At 34.7% G+C, this 20,134-nt stretch overlaps 3 protein-coding genes across 7 annotated transcripts; all 3 read left to right on the plus strand.

Annotated features, from left to right (window-relative positions):
* On the plus strand, positions 1,502-6,488 carry LOC105176947 (protein DJ-1 homolog B). Its single transcript, XM_011099936.2, has 8 exons — positions 1,502-1,712; positions 1,797-1,997; positions 2,541-2,690; positions 2,816-2,998; positions 4,986-5,066; positions 5,455-5,655; positions 5,741-5,881; positions 6,107-6,488. The coding sequence occupies exons 1-8, from the start codon at positions 1,557-1,559 to the stop codon at positions 6,308-6,310; spliced, it is 1,317 nt and encodes a 438-aa protein (XP_011098238.1). The 5' UTR covers positions 1,502-1,556; the 3' UTR covers positions 6,311-6,488.
* On the plus strand, positions 9,732-13,604 carry LOC105176948 (putative serine/threonine-protein kinase). 3 transcript variants are annotated; one of them, XM_020698727.1, is made up of 8 exons: positions 9,755-9,860; positions 9,970-10,031; positions 10,706-10,831; positions 10,918-11,087; positions 11,463-11,673; positions 11,751-11,988; positions 12,369-12,519; positions 12,970-13,604. In XM_020698727.1, exons 3-8 carry the CDS (start codon positions 10,759-10,761, stop codon positions 13,333-13,335), a joined length of 1,209 nt encoding a protein of 402 aa, XP_020554386.1. In that variant the 5' UTR covers positions 9,755-9,860; positions 9,970-10,031; positions 10,706-10,758; the 3' UTR covers positions 13,336-13,604. The 3 variants fall into 3 exon arrangements, with proteins under 3 accessions (XP_020554385.1, XP_020554387.1, XP_020554386.1); XM_020698726.1 differs by lacking the exon at positions 9,970-10,031 and having other exon boundaries at positions 9,732-9,860; XM_020698728.1 differs by lacking the exon at positions 9,970-10,031 and having other exon boundaries at positions 9,732-9,860; positions 10,918-11,033.
* On the plus strand, positions 14,733-16,938 carry LOC105176949. Of its 3 annotated transcripts, XM_011099939.2 has the most exons (3): positions 14,733-14,968; positions 15,465-15,534; positions 15,664-16,938. In XM_011099939.2, exons 2-3 carry the CDS (start codon positions 15,532-15,534, stop codon positions 16,495-16,497), a joined length of 837 nt encoding a protein of 278 aa, XP_011098241.1. In that variant the 5' UTR covers positions 14,733-14,968; positions 15,465-15,531; the 3' UTR covers positions 16,498-16,938. The 3 variants fall into 3 exon arrangements, with proteins under 3 accessions (XP_011098241.1, XP_011098242.1, XP_020554382.1); XM_011099940.2 differs by lacking the exon at positions 15,465-15,534 and having other exon boundaries at positions 14,735-14,968; XM_020698723.1 differs by lacking the exon at positions 14,733-14,968 and having other exon boundaries at positions 14,983-15,534.

Consider the following 20,134-nt stretch of genomic DNA (forward strand, 5'->3'; position numbering starts at 1 on the left):
AAATATAATAAAATTTTAAATTACGCGTATGCTTGGACTGCCACTAATCAGTGATTGAGCGTGCGAATTCAGAGTAATTATTTTTTGTTAGCAAAATGCATGTTAACTAAAATACCTCAAGCATACTTATCCTCATATCTTTATATTATATATTCAAATCGCATTTAAAATTAATAAAAGTAATTTAAAATTTTGATGAGTTTTTGTTTTATTTTTCTTCTATTTCATATAATTAAACAAATAGTAAAAATTTGAACTATGCATATTCATTGAATAAGCTTTATTAGCAAATTATGAATTAATCCTAGTTGAGCTTTTCACTTATTTTTGAAACATATCGATATTTTTCTATCAATCAACATACAATTATTATAATATTTAATACATAATACATCAATAATTTTAAATTAACAAACAAACTAAAAGTAAACAAAAAAATAACATACTACTATTAAAGTAGACTTATAAATATTAACATTTACATGACTCAAACTCACAACCTCTTGAATAACACTGCAACAAATTTTGAAGCAATTATGTGTCCTTCAAGTCCTTTTTTTAAAAGCTCTTTATCTTTCTTGATCTTTCAATAAGAATAAGCTCCAATGACATGCGAGTTGGGAATTCACAAATTATTTGTATAAAATCTTGGAGCATCTCTATCTTTCTTGGTTTTTGCGTCTGAAATTTCATTGGATCTTTTTGAATCTTGTATAGATTGGCTTGCAGGCTTTCTTCTAACTTTGAGGAAAAGTCTCGTAAACCTTCGTATTTAGGGGAATAGCTCGTACACCTTTTGTGCCTCGAGGATATTTTGGATCATATTAGGGGAAACCCCCTTTTGTGATGTAATCTGAGCGACCTACCTTTACTTCTCTATTATCTTACGAGGCTTGTGGCTTCGTGGTACTGTTCTCGGGCACACAAAAAAAGCTACACGTTTCACTCTTAGGTTGCAGCTCTTGTCTTCGTTCCTCCTCATATTACCTCTTTATATACATCAACTACTTATGGTTATATTTTAAGATTCAAATTATCTACAATATTTTTACTTATTTTGAAAATATAACTCTCCTGTATTATATGATAATTTTCAATTCCTCTCCTTTTTCCTTTTTTGTTTTCTAATGAACTGCACGCTGTCATTGCATACATATAATTTATGCTTTAAATATATTATAAATAAAAATGAAATATATAAACCAACACATTATATTTTTAAAAATAAATAAATAAAATAAATTAATTTAGCGATATTATCAAAAAAAAAATTAGTATCGCTGTTTTACAAACTGTCGTTTGTAAATAAAAATATTATATTAGTATAAATAGATAGACCAAAAGAAGAATTTGAATAGAAATAATTAAAAATACATTAAAATATTTTTAATAGTTTAAAAAATTAGTATCACGACGTAAGTAAACGCGAATTGTTAGTGAAAATGAGATTTTCTTTTTTTATATAGTATAAATAAGATAAATTCAATCTATACCCCGAGCCAGGGCGAAACATAGTTATCTCCAGAGGCTTCGACTCAACAGTGCGAAAAAATAAAATGGCGGCACTACATTTACGCCACCTCACCCCTCTCGCCCCCTATTTATCTCCTCTCACCAAATCACCCCTCCACTTCTCACCTTTCTACACACACTCAGTTCCTAGCAGAAACAAACGCTTCTCAACTTTAATCATGGCATCTGCTGCTAGAAAGGTACTCAACAAGCGCTGTTGATCACTTTCTCCAAATCAAATTTAGTTGATTGTGTGCTGTATGTTGTTGTATTGCAATGTCTAGGTTTTGGTGCCGGTGGCGAATGGCACGGAGCCGCTGGAGGCGGTGATTACGATTGATGTGCTGCGGAGAGCGGGCGCCGATGTGACGGTGGCGTCGGTGGAGAAGCAGCTCGGCGTTGACGCCTGCCACGGCGTTAAAATCGTCGCGGATGCTCTCATTTCTGACTGCGCTGATACTGCTTTTGATCTTGTCTCTCTTCCGGTGAGATGTTGTCTTCGTGTTATCTATCGCATAGATACATGTGGTATAGAATTGTCGTATTGCACGTGACGTGCTTGAATCCGGTGCATTCTGGTTCATTTATTTGTGGTGGATTTTCTGTAATTTTGTGACATTCTTAGACGAGTACATATACTGGTCTTTTTTCATTTCATATGTGGTTGCCGAGCTGAATGTTTGAATGCACCTTTGGTAACGTTATATGGCTCTTATTCACAATGAAGAATGTACGATTGTCTTACTAATGCTGTGAATTGTGGTTTTTTCTCTTTCTTACTGTTAATAGGATATCGACATTTAATCTTCCTGATGATCACGTGATTGTTAATTTTGATGAGGAGAACATTAAGACTATTGTACTGAATGATCTTTTCTTGTCATCATTGTATGATTAACCTCCAACTGAACTCAAATAATAGACCCAAGAACTCCAATTCATAGGTTACCAAGTCAAAAGTAGATGAGCTCTCTTATTATTTTCTTATTGTAGTCATATACTCCTAACTGAAATTTATAAATGGTAAGGGAGGAATGCCTGGTGCAGCAACTTTCAAGGATTGCAAAACATTGGAAAGCATAGTGAAAAAGCAGGCTGAAAATGACCGGCCATATGCTGCAATATGTGCTGCTCCTGCAGTTGCGCTTGGCTCATGGGGCCTGTTGAAGGGGTTGAAAGTAAGAAAACTTTCTTAGCTCTACTTATTTATGATCTATTTATTTTAGTAATTTATCAGGAAAAAAAAAAATCAGTGATTAGCAGTGGACTTCTAATGACTGAAACTGTTTTGTCACTTTCACAGGCAACTTGCTACCCTTCATTTATGGATCAGTTATCATCCTCTGCATCTGCTGTTGAATCCAGGGTGCAGCAGGATGGCAAAGTAGTCACAAGTCGTGGACCTGGAACGGCAATGGAGTATGCTGTTGCTCTTGTTGAACTGTTATATGGAAAAGAAAAAGCTGATGAGGTTTCTGGACCCCTGGTACTTCCACTATCCCTCATGTCTAATGCAGTTACTGTGATAATGATAGACAAGAAAGATGTTCCTTTGCATTTAAACCTGTCCTTGCAATTGAGAAGTTCTTGAGTTGTAGGCTAACAAACTGAAAGTCAACGCTCACTAATTTACTGAAAATTTTAAAATTAAAGAAATACGATAAATTTGAAGGCTATTCGAGCGATTGATTTGATGGAAGCAACTGCAACCCTTGACCCAAATGTCTGGACCTATAGGAATGAACAATTTGTTGGTACTATTCTTTCTAAGAATTGAGGGAAGATCTAAAGTGCAAAGAAAAAGCAAACTGATCCTTTGTGTAAGTGAAATAGATAAAACCAGAAACATTTCATGCTTAAAAATGAAATAAAATAAATTAGAAATATTGAGCCAGAGACTACTGGGAATATTGATGATGTGGACAGTAGTCAGTAGCAAAGATTGAAACTGCCAAATTGATTTGCTTTGTTCGGAGGTTACCTCTTGCATTTGCTCTCATTGCCCTTTTATTCTGATGACCTCCATTGTCTTAACCCATAATTTCTCATTGCTTTTTCCAACTTATTTGTGCTGTTTCAAGCCTTCTCTTTTAGGTTAAGATCCATATTTCACGATGGGCACAAAAACGCTGAACCTGTTTGTGCCAAGGGTCTTGTCTATTTCCTTCGTTTGGGCCTCAAAAATTTCGAATAGCCAAAACAAGTTTAAAATTGATTTATGCAATAAAACAGGTATTGTTGTAAATGTAAGGTACAATTCGATGTACTTGCTGATACATCTGAAGAATTGTGCTGGGGTCTTAGCGGTTTTAGCAGTTATAGTAACTGTATTTGCTAATCTATCTTGGTTGGGGGGTCAGTATGTCTGCATCTCATTGAAAATTTTGGAGTATTGTTCATTAAGCATGGACCAAAAGAATCATTGAAAGGTATAAACCTAGTCAGTGAGATGTGTTTTTGCTTAGTGGGGATTGAATGGCAAGATGGAAAGCATAACTGTTCCTTGGTGAGGGTTTAAGGAACCTTGGATAAAAAAGTTACCTAGAGGATGGATAATGCAGTTGGAGATGATTTTCAGAAGCACTAAGTATGAAAAGAAGTTGAGACCAATAAACATGAATTGATTGCTAAAATCTCTGTGGCCATGTGGAGAAATGAGTCATATTACCGAGGGAAGAATGTTCCTGTGTTGTGCTTATGTTGACGTATGGTTTCCTTCAAACACCATGAGTACATTGTTGCTAAGCAATATCTTTTCATGTAACGTTGTTTTGGAGGGGATAAAAAGAGGAAATCAACAAACCTTTCTCTAAAATGACCCAGTCGAAAATTAAGTAATGATATCATAGTTTGTGCTAGAACTCAGTTTCTGATGATATTGGGGATACAAGAACCGTCTAGTGAACATTAAGACCTCATGGAAATACTAGTATTATGAGTCCAATAAATTCAAGAATTATGTGTTTAGTGTTACTCCATGATGAGTTAACAATGTAATGTAATTTGTTTTAAAATATTTCGTGTGTTTGCAAAAGTATCGTTTGTTTTGAGGTATTTAGTATAATAATAGGTTTGTTTTAGGTTCATCCATCTGGAATTGGATCGAGTTTAGGGGCTTTGCTTCTTTCTCACTATTAGATTATTTCTTAATATTTGTGAAGAACCGGGATCTAGACATGTCTGATGTCATTGCCTCAAATGCTAAAAGTTTGTGAACTTAGAGTTGAGAACTTGCCATCTCTGCATGTTTATTTCAGAGCTTGATTTGTTCGAATTTGATGCATGAGTATCACATGAGCAGTAGTCACTATACATTTCTGCATTTCAGTTCTTATCCCCGGTCTTAACTGCGAAAAATAATTGACTCTCGGTTGTTTTGTATGCTGGTCTGTGGGTTGTCTTCAAACCCAATTTTCTCTACATTGTCCTGTTTTTCTCTTTTCATAATTTCTTACACCTATATTCGTATCCAGGTCATGAGATCAAATCAAGGGGATGAGTATACTTTCACCGAGTTAAACCCAATCAAGTGGACATTTGATAGTTCTCCCCAGGTAGATGAGAATGCATTATCAGATCATGACCACATGGTTTATGTTGTAGGTTTAAACAGTTTACAACAGAAATAATGATAAGCATGTGCGAGTAAGAGCATGTTCGACTGTGACTGTTCTACTCTTGTTTAATCTGAGTTCTTGTGAGCTATCTTGTCAAGTTGAGGCTCCATTTTATGCTCTACGCAGCCGCATAGTTTTCTTTGGTCAAGAATAACATGGCACATGGATTTTTGCTCTCTTCTGATTACTGTTATTGGAAATGAGGGATAACCTAAGGTGCCTGTAGACTATAAGAAGACGAGCTAAGCTGGGCTATGAGATGCATGAAAAAATCTGGCTGGTGAACTATTTCCAATCATAATTTCCTAGCTCTCCTTCTTGTCAGATTCTTGTACCAATTGCTGATGGGACTGAAGAGATGGAAGCTGTTATCATCATTGACGTACTCCGGCGAGCAAAAGCTGAAGTGGTTGTGGCCTCTGTTGAAGATAAACTTGAAATTTTGGCTTCTCGGAAAGTTAAGCTAGTTGCAGATGTTCTCCTAGATGAAGCTGCCAATCGTCCATATGATCTGATTGTGTTACCGGTAAGAGATGCAATCACCGAAGTCCTCTTCTTTTGACTTTAAAACATATCATAGTGTAAGTGACCATAGCTTGCTAATCGAGCAGGGTGGACTTGGTGGTGCTCAAACCTTTGCAAACTCAGAGAAGCTAGTAAATCTGCTGAAGAAACAAAGAGAATCAAATAAACTTTATGGAGCAATATGTGCATCCCCAGCCCTAGTCCTTGAGGCCCATGGCTTGCTGAAGGTATAACGTGCTTGTGCAGTGACTTCTCTCTGAAGGTTTTGCGTAAACGAAATGGCAAGCATACAGCAGATTTCACACACAGATTTCACTTCAAGATCTTTGAAGCAGTTGAATTTGTGTTCCTCCCTGCACTTTGGAAAAGTCTTTTGGTCATTTGTCATTTGCAACTCTACAGGCGTTTCTAAATAGTTCTGTATAGTTGACGACTTGATCTTGATCTCACAGGGTAAAAAGGCTACTGCTTTCCCTGCTATGTGCAACAAACTTTCAGATCCAAGTGAAGTAGAAAACCGGGTTGTTGTTGATGGCAACCTCGTTACCAGCAGAGGGCCAGGAACTACCATGGAGTTTTCCTTGGTAATTGTAGAAAAGTTGTTTGGACGACAGAAAGCCCTTGAACTTGCCAAGACCATGCTTTTCGTGCAGTAGTAGAGGTTGTAGGATCTGTATGTGGTGTCTATGGTTGTAATGCATCTCACCCCGCAGCTCCAACTACTTTAGTGGGAACTTTGTTAACGGCAATCATAAACCTGTTGGCACCGGTGTGTGATCTCTTGTCCTATCCATGATCATTAATAAATTGTGCACACGCGTTTGTGTTTCGTTATATACTATGTTCAGGGATACCGAGTTGCTGACAATTTTGTATCACTGTGAATGAGCAAAATAATGCGCTCAGGAGGATTCAAGTTGCTGAACGAAGCCTTCAAATCATATCTGAAAATCCGCATTATGGAAACGGCAATGAGATATGTCACAGCTGGAGAAATGTAGGAAACACCGATGTCCAATAACTGTTAAGTCCTGTTTTCAATGAAAGAGGTACCAAGGAGGACAACCTTATACCTTGGACGCAAGACTATTCTGTAGGAGGTTTGGTGTTTGAACTTAGATTGTGTATTGTGGGTGCGAGTGTAAAAAATAAAAAATAAATAAATAAAAAAAAAAAAAACAAAAGATATTTTTTTAACCACAAGTGTGTGTGCAGTATCGAGCTGAATGCCCGACTTATTTCTGGCTAGACTTCAGTATCATAATGCTCTTCCCCCATCTCCCGCTACCCCACTAACCTGTCGATTAGACCATGCGGCCGTTGAATTTTAAGTTTGTTCTTGGATAAGGACTAAGAAGTAATAAATAATTCAGCGGGACGGGGACAAGTACCCATTAACGTGCGACAGACGCGTAAGGGTGTTGCCTGCAGCCGATCGTCTGTGTCTACATCTTACTTCTATGTTAAAATAAAAAGAAAATTATATTCTACTCACAATGGACGGTCTGTGATACTGCAATATTAGTTTTGAAATATAAATTATAGATTTAAAAATTTGCATCAATATAATTACGTATGTATTTTGAATAGTTCATATTATTTGTAACCGTGATATACCTTTATATTTAATCTTTCATTTTCCCCTTCGGGAATAATTAGAACTGCTTTTATTTGTATATTGATTTTTATTTTTAAAATTCATTGCGTACCAATTTGAATAAATACGCGCAAGTATAGCATATCATGGTATCTTGACTTTATAACATAACTGACATATTCTTTTGATGTGTTCAATTTTTTATGTGCATCATTTTTTATTTTGTTAGTTTTCTTTATTCCATCTCTTCTCGATCTCCACATTTTTATACTTTTTATTTATTCAATTAAAAAAATAGTTTAATGCAATTTATCCTCCTGCGATATTGAAAATAAATAAATTACCATTTTATAAAAAATAAATAGCAACTTATTCCCCACGTTTTAAAAAATGAAGCAATTTACCTTCCTATCTAAGGAGGTAAATTGCTCAATTTTAAAAATATAAGGGGGTAAATTGCTATATTTGAAAAATATTGGGGGATAAATTACTATTTTATTTTTTATAAGAGAGCTGTTTGCCTATTTTTAATAGCACAGGTAGGTAGAGGTAAATTACTCGTGAAAAAAAATGTATATATTTCCAAATAGTAGTTTCTTTTAAATTTAAAATTAATTATGTAGCAGATTTGAGTATATTGTATCTCATATAATAGCCCGGCATAAATGAAAGAAATGGAACTATGTATGATATATTGGCAGTGAGTATTTTATCGAACTTCTGATATTAAAGTTATTTTCTGATTCAACGTGGTAGATCTCTGTATATATTGTTTCTTTCATTTCGTATTGGATTTCTCATATAAGTATGTAGCAACTATTGAATTCACATGCCTAGGATGACAACATGACGGGTATGAACAGGTTGGGGTGGATACAAGGCCTATTCTATTAAGTCTCGAACAAATAAGGGTCCGATCCCATTATAAAATTCGTTGGAGAGAGAGGAGAGTAGAGAAGACACAGGGCTAAGGGCGAGGGTGAGTGGCGGCTAGGAAGAGAAGTAGGGTGGAAAGAGGAGAGAGGAGGGTGACAGCAGAGAGAGAGGGAGGGAAATAGGAGGGAGAGAGGTGAGGAGAGAATTAGGATATGAAAGAAGAAAAGAATTAGGGCAAACTGCGTAACAAAAGACAAAGAATGGAAAACAAAAGAAAGAAATATATATTAAAGTAATGTATAAGGCAGGGTCTAGGTCGGAACTTGGGACTCGACCCACTAACTCGGCACACGTGGCAGATAACTATCGAACAACTAGAACCCCTTATACCTATAAATACTCTATAGTTTATGGTAAAAATGAATGATGCTCCAAACGCTTGAGCTTGCTTGTATTTAAGCGATCTACTTATTAACGACCTCGATATCAAACATTAATTTAAATATTGGAGGGTTTTAGTTGAGGGCTACCCCAACAAGCCTAACAATTTGTTTCTCTATTCTCAAGGCCTTTAACATTTGTTTGGGAGATGTAGCGAGTTCGAATAGCCTAAAAGATCAATCCATCTATCTAGGGAGGTCATGTGGATTTCGATCCAAATAAGAAGCAAACCCTACTTCCATAACCTTGAAGCGTTCTCTAAGTTTTTATTGTTTTTAATGTAAGACATGTGGAGCAATGGAGGATGCAATTGGGGGGGGGGTGTATTAGGGACAACTTAAATATATATATTATTTATATAAATTAAGTATGGGGAGGTGGTACAGGTGATGTGGTTTTTTATCATGTCTTCCCTTCCATGTAAGATTTTTTTCAAAAATAAATAAATGCAGTTCTGCTAAGTTGGTCGGACAAGTATGAAACTCCCAATTTAAATAAGTCATGCGCCGCGCATATGATGAATTCCGGCCAAATCAGAGCAAATTTGACTAAAATTGATAATTTTTAAAATTTACTTCCTTCTTCACTATTTTGAAATGACCCTAAACTAAAAGTGTCACCACCACAAAAAAATTGAACCAAAATTTGTATTCCTAAACTAAAAGTGTCACCACCACAAAAAAGTTGAACTAAAATTTGTATTTTTCTTAAATTAAATCATCAATAATTATTATTATGATAGACCAGCAACTACTATTAATATTGATCATCAGTCACATCATGACCAGATCTAATCCAATAAAAATGAGAATATGAAGTTTCAATCCCGTCAATCAAGTTAGAACTATTTAGACAATATTAACTTGTAACTTTTAGCCATCCATGTCAGTCTCTTGACCAATTTAATCAATTTTCTCAAGCAAATAGCGACGAGTTAAAAGTTTTAAAATCTACTCATTTGAACATGACTAAAAAACTAAATAAAAATTTGAGAAGCCCATCTCATTATTACTTCCAGTTTGAATTACTTACAATTATATTATAAACTTTGATAATTAGCAATTAATATAATAATTATCATTCTTGAATATTATATTTTAATCAATCAAGTACAATTATTAGAACAGTCAAATATCCAGACATTGATGCAATTTTGAAACATAGCCGTCCCATAACTTCATTTATATCATACAAGTGCCAACTTGAAGTCTGCTCTTGCACCGAAGACTTTTTATTATCAAATCTCTCTCCAGTCCCAAAAGGTGTTGGAAACATCTTTCTCAGCCCACAAGGTCAGCTCTCTTCTCATATTTTCTTGAATATTTCTCTTTCTTGGTATATTCTGAATTGATTATTTATGAAGCTTTTTTTTGGTGAAATTTTGATTTACGGATTGAAAAGTTGCTTGTTTCTTCCTTCTGAGTGATGGGAATCCTTGAAGTTTTCGTCGGTGTGTTGTGATGGTATGGTTTGTTGACCTTGACTTTCCCCATTCTTGATCTATTAGCTTCAGACAAGATGGTTTTGTTGTTGTGGTCTCAGACAAAAAGGGCATTTCCAATTTTAGCAATTTCTGTCTGTACAAAGATTAAGCAGAAGAAGAAGAAGAAGAAGCTCCATGCATTGCTCTTCTTCTTTTCTCATTTGCTTTTGTGCCCTTTTCTTGATTTTCTCATTTCATAGGAGCAAGTTAAATTCTGGGACCAAGACTGGGAGTTTTGAGAGGATTAATGTTAACTGTATTTATCAGACAGATATGTTCACTTGAGTTCTGCTATGATGAGGTTTTTAGTCAGCAAGTGTTATGTTTCTGTTTTCTTGTACTTTGCTTAGTATCAACAATGTGCCCATTACAGAATTTTAGGAGCTTTTCAGTTGTAATCCTAAAGGTCTAGCCGTCTAGGATTGTTCCTTGTACTCGTTGGTTCAAACTAATTCATATGCCACAACAACTTCTTCAATTTATGTTTTACTTTACTGCAATAGTGTACCTTGAAATTTGTCGGAACGAGCAAAACCTTTGTTAATGATCCGCAACGGCCATGTTGCTGGTATTTTCTTCTTTAGGATGTCTCAATTATGATATAAATTTTTGTGAAATATATTAACATGCGTTTCTACGATGTATGATTGACAGGGAATGGGATATATGTAATTTGAAGTTTTGATGGACGTATAAAGCTTGGTGGAATGACTTGTTTCACTTGTTGTTTTAGGCCGAGAAGCTCTTTCCCCACCAAGCAGACAGTAGAGATCAATGCAGGTAGATCTTTAAACTGTTCAAAATTTGGGACTGTATGGTACTTACTGTTAAGTATCGCATTCACTTATGAGGTCCACTAAATGCAGAAATTTCAAGCGTCCAAAATGCTAAATTGTATAGTTACAAAGAGTTACAAATCGCAACCGAAAATTTTAGTCCGGCGAATAAGATTGGTGAAGGCGGCTTTGGTTCAGTCTACAAGGTAAGTCGTGCAATTTCTTGGTTCGCCTTGAATTTTGCAACTTGTTTCGGTGAGGTGAGTTTATAAACTTTTTAAAATATGTTATAAGATGTTAAAAAGTTTGTAAGATTTTATTAAGTGTTTGGTATATTTTTTAAGAAAGAGCTTATAATAAGATGGGAAAAGTAAGACGTTAGGAGCTTATAAGTAGTTCTTAATTCTTTTAAGATTTTGACGAACTCTTTGTGTCTTAATAGTGTTATCACAGAATTGTTATTACTGACATTTTATAAGCTTCATTGTGTTGTTTTGTTCAGAAACTTCGAGAACTTACTTTTAAAATAAGATGCAAAATCTTATGAGCTCGAAAAGCATCTTTATAAAATGTATAAGCTTATAAAATCTTTTAACCAAACACTATCTTAGTAATATTCTATTCATTTCTTGTAGGGGAGGCTAAACAACGGCACGTTAATGGCAATTAAGGTTCTGTCGGCCCAGTCAGAGCAAGGCGTCCGAGAATTTTTGAGCGAGATAGTGGCAATATCAGGACTGGAACACGAAAACCTGGTCAAATTGTACGGTTGCTGCACGGAGAGAGACCAAAGAATATTGGTCTATGGCTATCTTGAAAATAACAGCCTTGCTCGAACTCTTCTTGGTAAACTTTCCCCCAGCCGTATATGAGTTTAGTCTGTTGTTATATGTCCAGACAGAGCTGATTAACTCGTAATGTAGGAGGACGCAACAGTAATCTCCAATTTAGCTGGAAAATAAGGACTAAAATCTGTATAGGTGTGGCGCGTGGACTAGCATTCCTCCATGAGGAAGTTGAGCCTCATATTGTCCACAGAGATATTAAAGCGAGCAATATTCTTCTTGACAAAGATTTCACACCAAAGATCTCAGATTTTGGTCTCGCGAAGCTTTTCCCAGAGACGATTACTCATGTTAGCACGCGCGTCGCGGGAACTTTGTAAGTCAGTGAATTCTTACACTTTTTCATGGCATGCTGGTATGGATGTTGACATATTGTTTGAAATTTGGCGGGACAAGTAGTTCTATTCTATTGATTGTTTCTATGGTTGTAAGAGACGCCTCAATGTCGAAACAAGAGACAATTTAAGGATTAATGCTCAACGTGAAATTGGTAATGCTGACACAACACCGACAGCTTCATTTGTATACTTTTGTAATAAAAAGTGACATGCTTATGACAACGTTGGCTTTGTTAACGAGTGGTTTGCCTCTTTACATTTGGTCCCTATATCTCCTCACTTCCCATGTTTTTTCCCAAATCTTGGATGTTCTTGATATTATTAAATAACCAATAACTGATGTTTTTTGTTTTTACAGTGGTTATTTGGCACCCGAGTATGCGATCCGGGGCAAGCTGACGCGGAAAGCAGATATATATAGTTTTGGTGTTTTACTGCTGGAAATTGTGAGTGGAAGACCCAACAAAAACAAGAGATTATCGGCTGAAGAGCAAAATCTTCTGGAAATGGTATGAAGCTCGATGTTTCTATCTATGAGTCGTGTTCAAATGATTTTATTTTTTTCATGGCAACGGAAAATAAGTGACCGAGAAAAAAAAAATTATTTTAATTCATGTTAATGAGATAAATCCAAGATTATAATCATCCGGAAAACATCATATTTTAAGAGTTGTATCTTGTTATATGTGCTCGTCGGATTGTTTATGCTTGTTATGCCGAGAGAATATGATCAATATAGTAATATTGTGTTTGAATTGATGGATTTGGAGTAAAGGATTTCAAGCCCGTAATAACAAATTCGCCGGACTTGTTTCGATAATTCTATGTTGCAAAAGATTTCAGATCCTTGCATTCTATTCTGAACTATTTTGATCTATCTGATATCAAATCATTTGAATTAAATACAAAACTCTTACATCCTTAAAATAGATTATTAAGATCCCATCAAATTTCTTCAGGCATGGACTCTATACGAGAAAGGCAAGCTTGTCCAATTGGTGGATAATGTGCTAGATGGGGATTTTGACACCGATGAGGCCTCCAGATACCTGAAAGTAGGGCTTTTATGCACTCAAGAATTGCCCAAGAACCGCCCGTCCATGTCCACCGTTGCAAAGATGTTGAAAGGCGAGGCCAGTGTTGATGAGTGGGCCATATCAAAACCGGGACTTCTGACGGATATAATGACTCTGAAGAGTTCGAGTAGTGCTCCACATGCAACGTCGTCGGCAACATCAAAAACACAAGATAAGTCCTCGTCGTCTGAAAGCACGAATACGTCTCATGCAACTATGACTTTCTCTTCAATATATGATCGAAGTTAGCGAGTCAATTCTTCTAACTACGGGAATGAAAAAAAAAGGAAATAATTTATTTTCTCGTTCCTGCAAGACTCAGTTGTCTGTTTAGAATGAGTTCTTGAACTGTGCATAGATGCCTTTTTCATACCACTTAGTATAGAAAGAACACAATCCATTGTTGTCCGCCTGTTCTGTTTTTCATCGAAAGAAGTTGTCAGCTTTAGACGGAAGTTGTAAAAAGACACGGAGCAATGTTTTTTTCATATGTTGTAAAAGAAGTTTGCCTAAGATAATTCATATGGTACACATTGAAACAACTTGTTTTCAGTTTGATGTCATTGATTCGAGTCTGATCGAATTGTACGTGAGTTTATTATAATTTGTTCATAGTGTTTAGTTATATTGATATATTACTTAGGATTTGTTTGGTTCGCAGTTTTCTTTCAAGTTGATTGGTATGATTGGAATTGGGTAAATCTCAAATACTTTTTTTTTGTTTTGTAATTTTACAGACCAACTCTTTCTCTTAATTTTGTATTAACAAATAAACAAGTTTATATTATACTAAAATAATTCTAGTATATAAAAAAATTTAAGAATAAAAATATTGTCCATTTATTCTAAACTATTCAGTTTAAGATTGATGTAGTAGCTTTCTCGAGGATTTGATTATCTTTTTTCAAAGATTATATACTGATACTATCAGCGAGTAGGAAAAAAGAATTGAAGGAAAATTATATATATGGATAATAGAGTAGAAAAAAGCTCGTTGTTGAGCAATAATCAGACCAAAATCAACCATAATTTTGCAAGCTTAATAATACTACAAACAAACTTGAATAATAATATCTTCAAAATAGTTCAACTTGAGATTTTAGGTTTTTGTTCGGAAGTTCAAACATATATCTATACTCGTATAAAAAATAAAGAAATACTCATAAACGGCGGTTATAATTTTTAAATATTGCAAGTATATCCCTGATCAAATTATTTTAAAAAATAATTATAATTACCTTTTTTTTGTACAAAAATAATTCCACATGTTTTGTTCTTTTATTGTGTCGATAATACCTTAAATTAATTTTTTTTAAAAATGTAATTTGTTAATTTATGTATTTTTTAATTAATAATATTAAAAGACCACGTACGTTGACGAGTAGTACAATAAAATAGAAACATTGAGATTATTGAAATAACAGTCGTGCAAGCATATATTTGATAATTGATAGTCCCTTTTAGTTCTATTTTTTAACATTTATATTTTTCTGAAACTTAAATTTTCTTTAAGTCTACGAATTATTTATATTTATTTAAAAGATTCGTCAGATTTTTTTCTTTATAATTATTAAATTAGGATAATTGTAAAATTGTTCAACCGGAGTGAAGCAGTAACAAGCGGTAAATCAAAAATGGTGGGTAAAAACCGGAGAAGGAGAAAGGAAGGGTGTAAGTTGGGCCGAGTCGGGCCGATTGTAACTGATTTTTCAAGCCCGAAGTCCAATCCAGGCCCATTACTTCCATCCCCAACCCAATTTGGCCCGACGCCGATAATCCAGCTCTCCTTCCACTAGGGTTTTCGGCAATGCAATCCGTTGTGCGTTTTTCTCAAATCAATTTCGGACCTTCGCTTAAACCTTTGTTGCTGCTCCTTCGCTAGGTGACTACTCTACTTCTCTCTCCCTTTTTTTTTTGCTCGCAATTTGATCTTGATTTTGGTGCGAGATTGTGGCGTTTGCTTTTTGTGTGGTTTAGTTTGGTTGTTGTTTGTTTGTTAATTTTTCCTTTCCTTTTGATGGGTTTTTGAGCGAGGGTATAAGTCTGCAGTGCGGCGGTGAAGTTGGGGTGATACTGTTTGGGCCTTTGAAATGATGAATTTGTTCAAGAACGGGCTTTTTTGACTCACTTTTGTCTTTTTGAGTAGTATGTAGTATGGTTGTTGTTCTGTTAATTTGTGGGATTATGCAATTGAGGAAAATGAACTCTTGCTGATGAATATTGTTATGTTGCTGAGAATTTTGTGGAAATTTCTGTTTTAGTATGAGTTTGGGTCTGAAAATAATTAAAGGTAAGGAGGGGATGACATGATGCTGGAAAATTCATTCAGAAGAGCTTTGGTGAATCTATTGATTTGAGTATAATATGTGGTAACGCAGAATCTGGCAACTGATGAGATCATGAATTTTTAACTTATAAGGCACTGGGGTTCATGGAAAAACAATCATGGTAGGTACCTTCCATTGTCAGGTTGTTGCCCGATTGGTCGTTGTTTGATATTGTGATTTGGACTCGACTAATCTGTTATTTGTTCGGATATTTAGTGTTTGAGATTGGAGTTTTTGTTTTTCTGCATAGATGGAAGATGGGAATCATGAAACCGATTTGGAAATAAACTATCATTCTGAAGGGAGCATGGGAGAGAAACGAAAACGAGAAGGGAAGTTAAGGTCTAAAGTTTGGCAGCATTTCACAAAGATTATGAAGGAGGATGGAAGTTGTGAGAAATGTCAGTGCAATCACTGCCGGAAGCTGTTTACTTGTTCCAGCAGAAGTGGGACGACCCATCTGCTCCGTCATATAACTGATGGGATTTGTCCTGTCTTTAAGAAAGAGAAGGATAAGATAGTTACAATCTCGAGTTATCCGGGAGGGGGAGTCGAGCAGAGAAGTATCCTTCTACCATGGAAATTTGAGCAAGGGGTTGGCCAATCCTCGACCCAATGCATGGATGTTGAGATTGAACCACTATCCGAGAGGCATACTGAGCTTGAATCTCATTCATTCAAAAGAAGTGAGGATGATTTTGGAGGTCAAACATCATTGCCTTCACGTGGAAAACTTCCTCAGCAATCTGCATTGAAATCTCAACCTAAAGGCGAGGTGTGGATGAATGAGTTCAGGAGTTGTGTAGCTAAGCTTGTGGAACTCACTAACGGAAAAATTCCAGTGGGATCTCTTCAGGCATTGGCCGTCAGTGCTCCTGACTACTCAATATCTGCTGCTCTCAAGTGTTTGAACGAAATGGAGGATATCCCCCAATCGAGCGAGATGTATTTAGATGCTTTTGAGATTTTGAAGGATGCGGAAGAAAGAGAGTGTTTCATTTGTTTGCCCTCCGAACCTCGTAGACGATGGCTACAACGGGTGCTACACCGTCGTCATCCATTGCGTTATAGTTCTAATATATAATTGGAATTGTGTTGTGCTTGCGAGAAATCTTGCTCCTGGCTTCCATGGGGGAGGTAGGTTCAGCACCCAAGGGGGCTAAAGCACATTCCATCACCTAACGTTTTTATCCCGAATATACCTCTGCACTGGTCGAGCAAAAAATTACCAGGAGATGCCGGCTTTGAGTAATGTAGTTTAAGGCGGTGGATCAAAAGTGAAAAGACTGTGTAACAGTAGGTGTCTATGTATAGCTTCGAATATTCTGTAATTCTTTCACAGTTGAGACTCCTCTTTTCGTTCTTTCTTACTCGTTTGATTATGAAGGCCTCGAGGCCGAGACATAGATTCTTGTAATGTTGTACTCCTGCATCAGTGACATAAAGTAGATCACTTCATAAGTTGTTAACATAAGATTGGGACTCCTATTCTAGTTCTTTGGATACGATGAGATTTCAATATTCAGATTTTTCATGGTTGTTCTGGGAAAGATACAGATTTTCCTTCTCTTTTTCTAATGTAAATTGCGGACTGCTTTCTTAAGGTTTGTCATATTTATAAATATTTCATCTTCGTTTGAAAATTATAAATATCTCCTCAAAATTAATGATCGTCTAACAAATACTCCCTACAAAGTTATTAATTTCATGGAAGATATTGTAATTTTTCAAACAATGAGAAAATATTTGTAATTATGATAAATATTTAAAGAACTCATGATTTATATTTATATATATATTGGCACATCCCTTAGCACCTTTCAGTAAACAATGAAGGTAGAGATGAGTCGAACATTTGAATAAACCTTCAGTGAAGTAACCAAGAACCATATGGACCAATTTTTTTTATGCTTTATTATTTACAATCATTATCCTAAAACATTATTTGAATTATTAAAAGTTTTTATTTAAATGAATAGTAACCAAAATTTATGATTTTTATAATTAGTATAGAGTTTGTATAAACTTTATAAATCTATAGTCTTTTATATTTTTTACGTAACTGTTAAAAATTTACATAAGTTTTATTTTGTATTGTTATATATATTGAACTTTATTTTTTTTAAAAAAAAATTATCAAGGCAATTTTAAAATATTACATTGAACATATATACCGACTGTAAAATATACAAATCTATAGATATAATTAATCTATAATATTCTATAATTTTTTGAGTAATGATATGATTTATTATAATTATATTGTAAATGAAATGGAAGGAAAAATTGCATTTTTGGTCCCAAACAATAAGGTGTGTTGCACTTTTGGTCCCACAATTTACGGTCTTAACACATTTAGTCCCATAGGATAAATATTGTAATATTTTGGGTTCCATAGGATAAAAGTTTGGCACATTTGATCCCATATGATAGATTTTATAATATTTTTAGTTCCATAGTATAAAAATTTGACAAATTTAGTCCCATAAGATATATATGGGACTAAATGTGCTAAGGCCGTAAACTGTGGGACTAAAAGTGCAACATATTCTATTGTGGGACTAAAAGTGCAACATATCCTATCGTGTGGGACTAAAAGTGCAATTTTTCTGGAATTGAATATAAAATATATAAGTTTGATGCAAGCAAAATGCTGCTCGTTGGGTTATGTTTGACTTGGAATCTTTGAGCCTCATTTTTCATAGGTCTTGAAATGAAATCCTACAAAAAAGATGCTAGCTCTAAAATGTTCAAGTCACTAAGTAGTTATGAGAATAGAATTGAGTAAAAATAAGATAATAGGGGATTATAACATAGCAGTATAGTGCTTAAAATATCAGTCTTTTGTGAGTTTGTATGGCAAAGATGTGTTACCCTATAACAAGGAAGATAGGTTTGATTCTATAACCTCAATCCCCTACCAATTGATGAAGTGCGACCCCATTGGAACTCGGGCTGACAGTTGCCATGGATAAGCAATTTGGAAGAAATCTTGAAAATTACATCTGTCAAGGGTTCTTAATCACAAGATATGCTCCTGAATCCTTAGGGAGGTGCTTGATTGAGTGGGTAGTTTACCTAGATCCATTGGCCTCATTATGAGTTCTGTGGTTGTTTTTCTTTTAGGTGGCTGAATGGCCTTCCGTGAGTTGCGTATGAGGGCATGTTGGTGCCAAGGTGGACGCCAGATCGCCTTCTCCTATGAGTTTGGGGGTGTACCTTGGGCTTCTGCTTTGATCCATTCCCCAAAAGGGCCAATTTTTAGGGCCTTAGGTCGTTAGTCATTTCTTCTTAGGTTGCGCCTATTCTTAGGTTTCTTATTAGACCTCATTCAAGCTAAATTCCCTCTTGGAATGAACATATTTTCTGGGTATCAAAATTATATAATACACTTCGTTTTATAAAATTATATACATAATGAATATAGCTACATCACAATTTTTACACATGCATATTTATTTATATGTTTTCACATATATAATTTACTTTGTAAAATAGACTTGCATATATTGAACTTATAAATATTTTTATATTATATAAACTACAAACATCTATAATTTTTAAATAAAATTCGAGTAAAATTTAAAAACACTAAAAGTAGTTTTACAAAGAGTTTTTAATAAAACATACTTCAGAAAGTAAAATAAAAAGTGCAGGAAAACTTTTGTTACCTTTCCTATTTTAGGAAAATAAATGTAACTACGTACATAGTTCATGAATGAAAAATGTATTTAACCCTTATATTTATAAGGGAAAAATATTTTTTGGTCCGTTAAGTATGCCCAATTTTAGTTTTAGTCCTATAAGTATGCCCATTTTTTATTAACTCCAGTAACTTGCAAAATTGATTAGTTTTAGTCCCCCGGTCGATTAGATTTATAGTTTGCACCTGAAAAGTGACATGGCATGACACCTAGATGCGTTTTTATTGATTTATAATCCTATGTGGCTAAAATTATGATGTGGAAGATAAGTTGACCATCTTTTGGAGGGAAGAAAGGTGACTTTTCTTCTCTCCAAACTTGCACAAAAGATAGCCAATTTGTCTTCCACATCATAATTTTAACTATATAGGATTATAAATCAACAAAAACGCATTTAGGTGTCATGCCATGTCACTTTTCAGGCGCAAATTATAAATTCAATCGATCGGAGGACTAAAACTAATCAATTTTGCAAGTTACTGGAGTTAATAAAAAATGGGCATACTTATAAGACTAAAACTAAAATTGGGCATACTTAACGGACCAAACAAATATTTTTCCCTATTTATAATCACACATCGTTCATTTACCAAATACAATTTTTGCCACTTTATTTATTTTCCACAACCCTAACTTCTTAACAACCTCTTTAACTTAAGTATCGATCCGTTATAATTGGACATCCTCAACATTATAATTACCAAAATTATATGACATAATGTAGACTGATCTGGTTCTAAATTTGGAATACCTTGTGAACTTAATTAACATATCATAGTAATTTTTCTAATTAATTGGGTAATTGTGTCTTTGTTGATTACTTTACACAAAACATTATCTGACTCATTAAATTAAACAATGCTCCATTTTTACTTTTTCCATATTTGATTGTTTTTCTTTTTTGTACACCCAAATTGAGTGAAATGATGTTGAGCATCATTATCATATTGGTAAACTATATAGATACCTACTCATATTAAATTTAATTACACAAATATTTTTATTTTATTTTTTTTA

Source organism: Sesamum indicum, linkage group LG14 (assembly GCF_000512975.1).
Source record: "Sesamum indicum cultivar Zhongzhi No. 13 linkage group LG14, S_indicum_v1.0, whole genome shotgun sequence".
NCBI lineage: Eukaryota > Viridiplantae > Streptophyta > Magnoliopsida > Lamiales > Pedaliaceae > Sesamum > Sesamum indicum.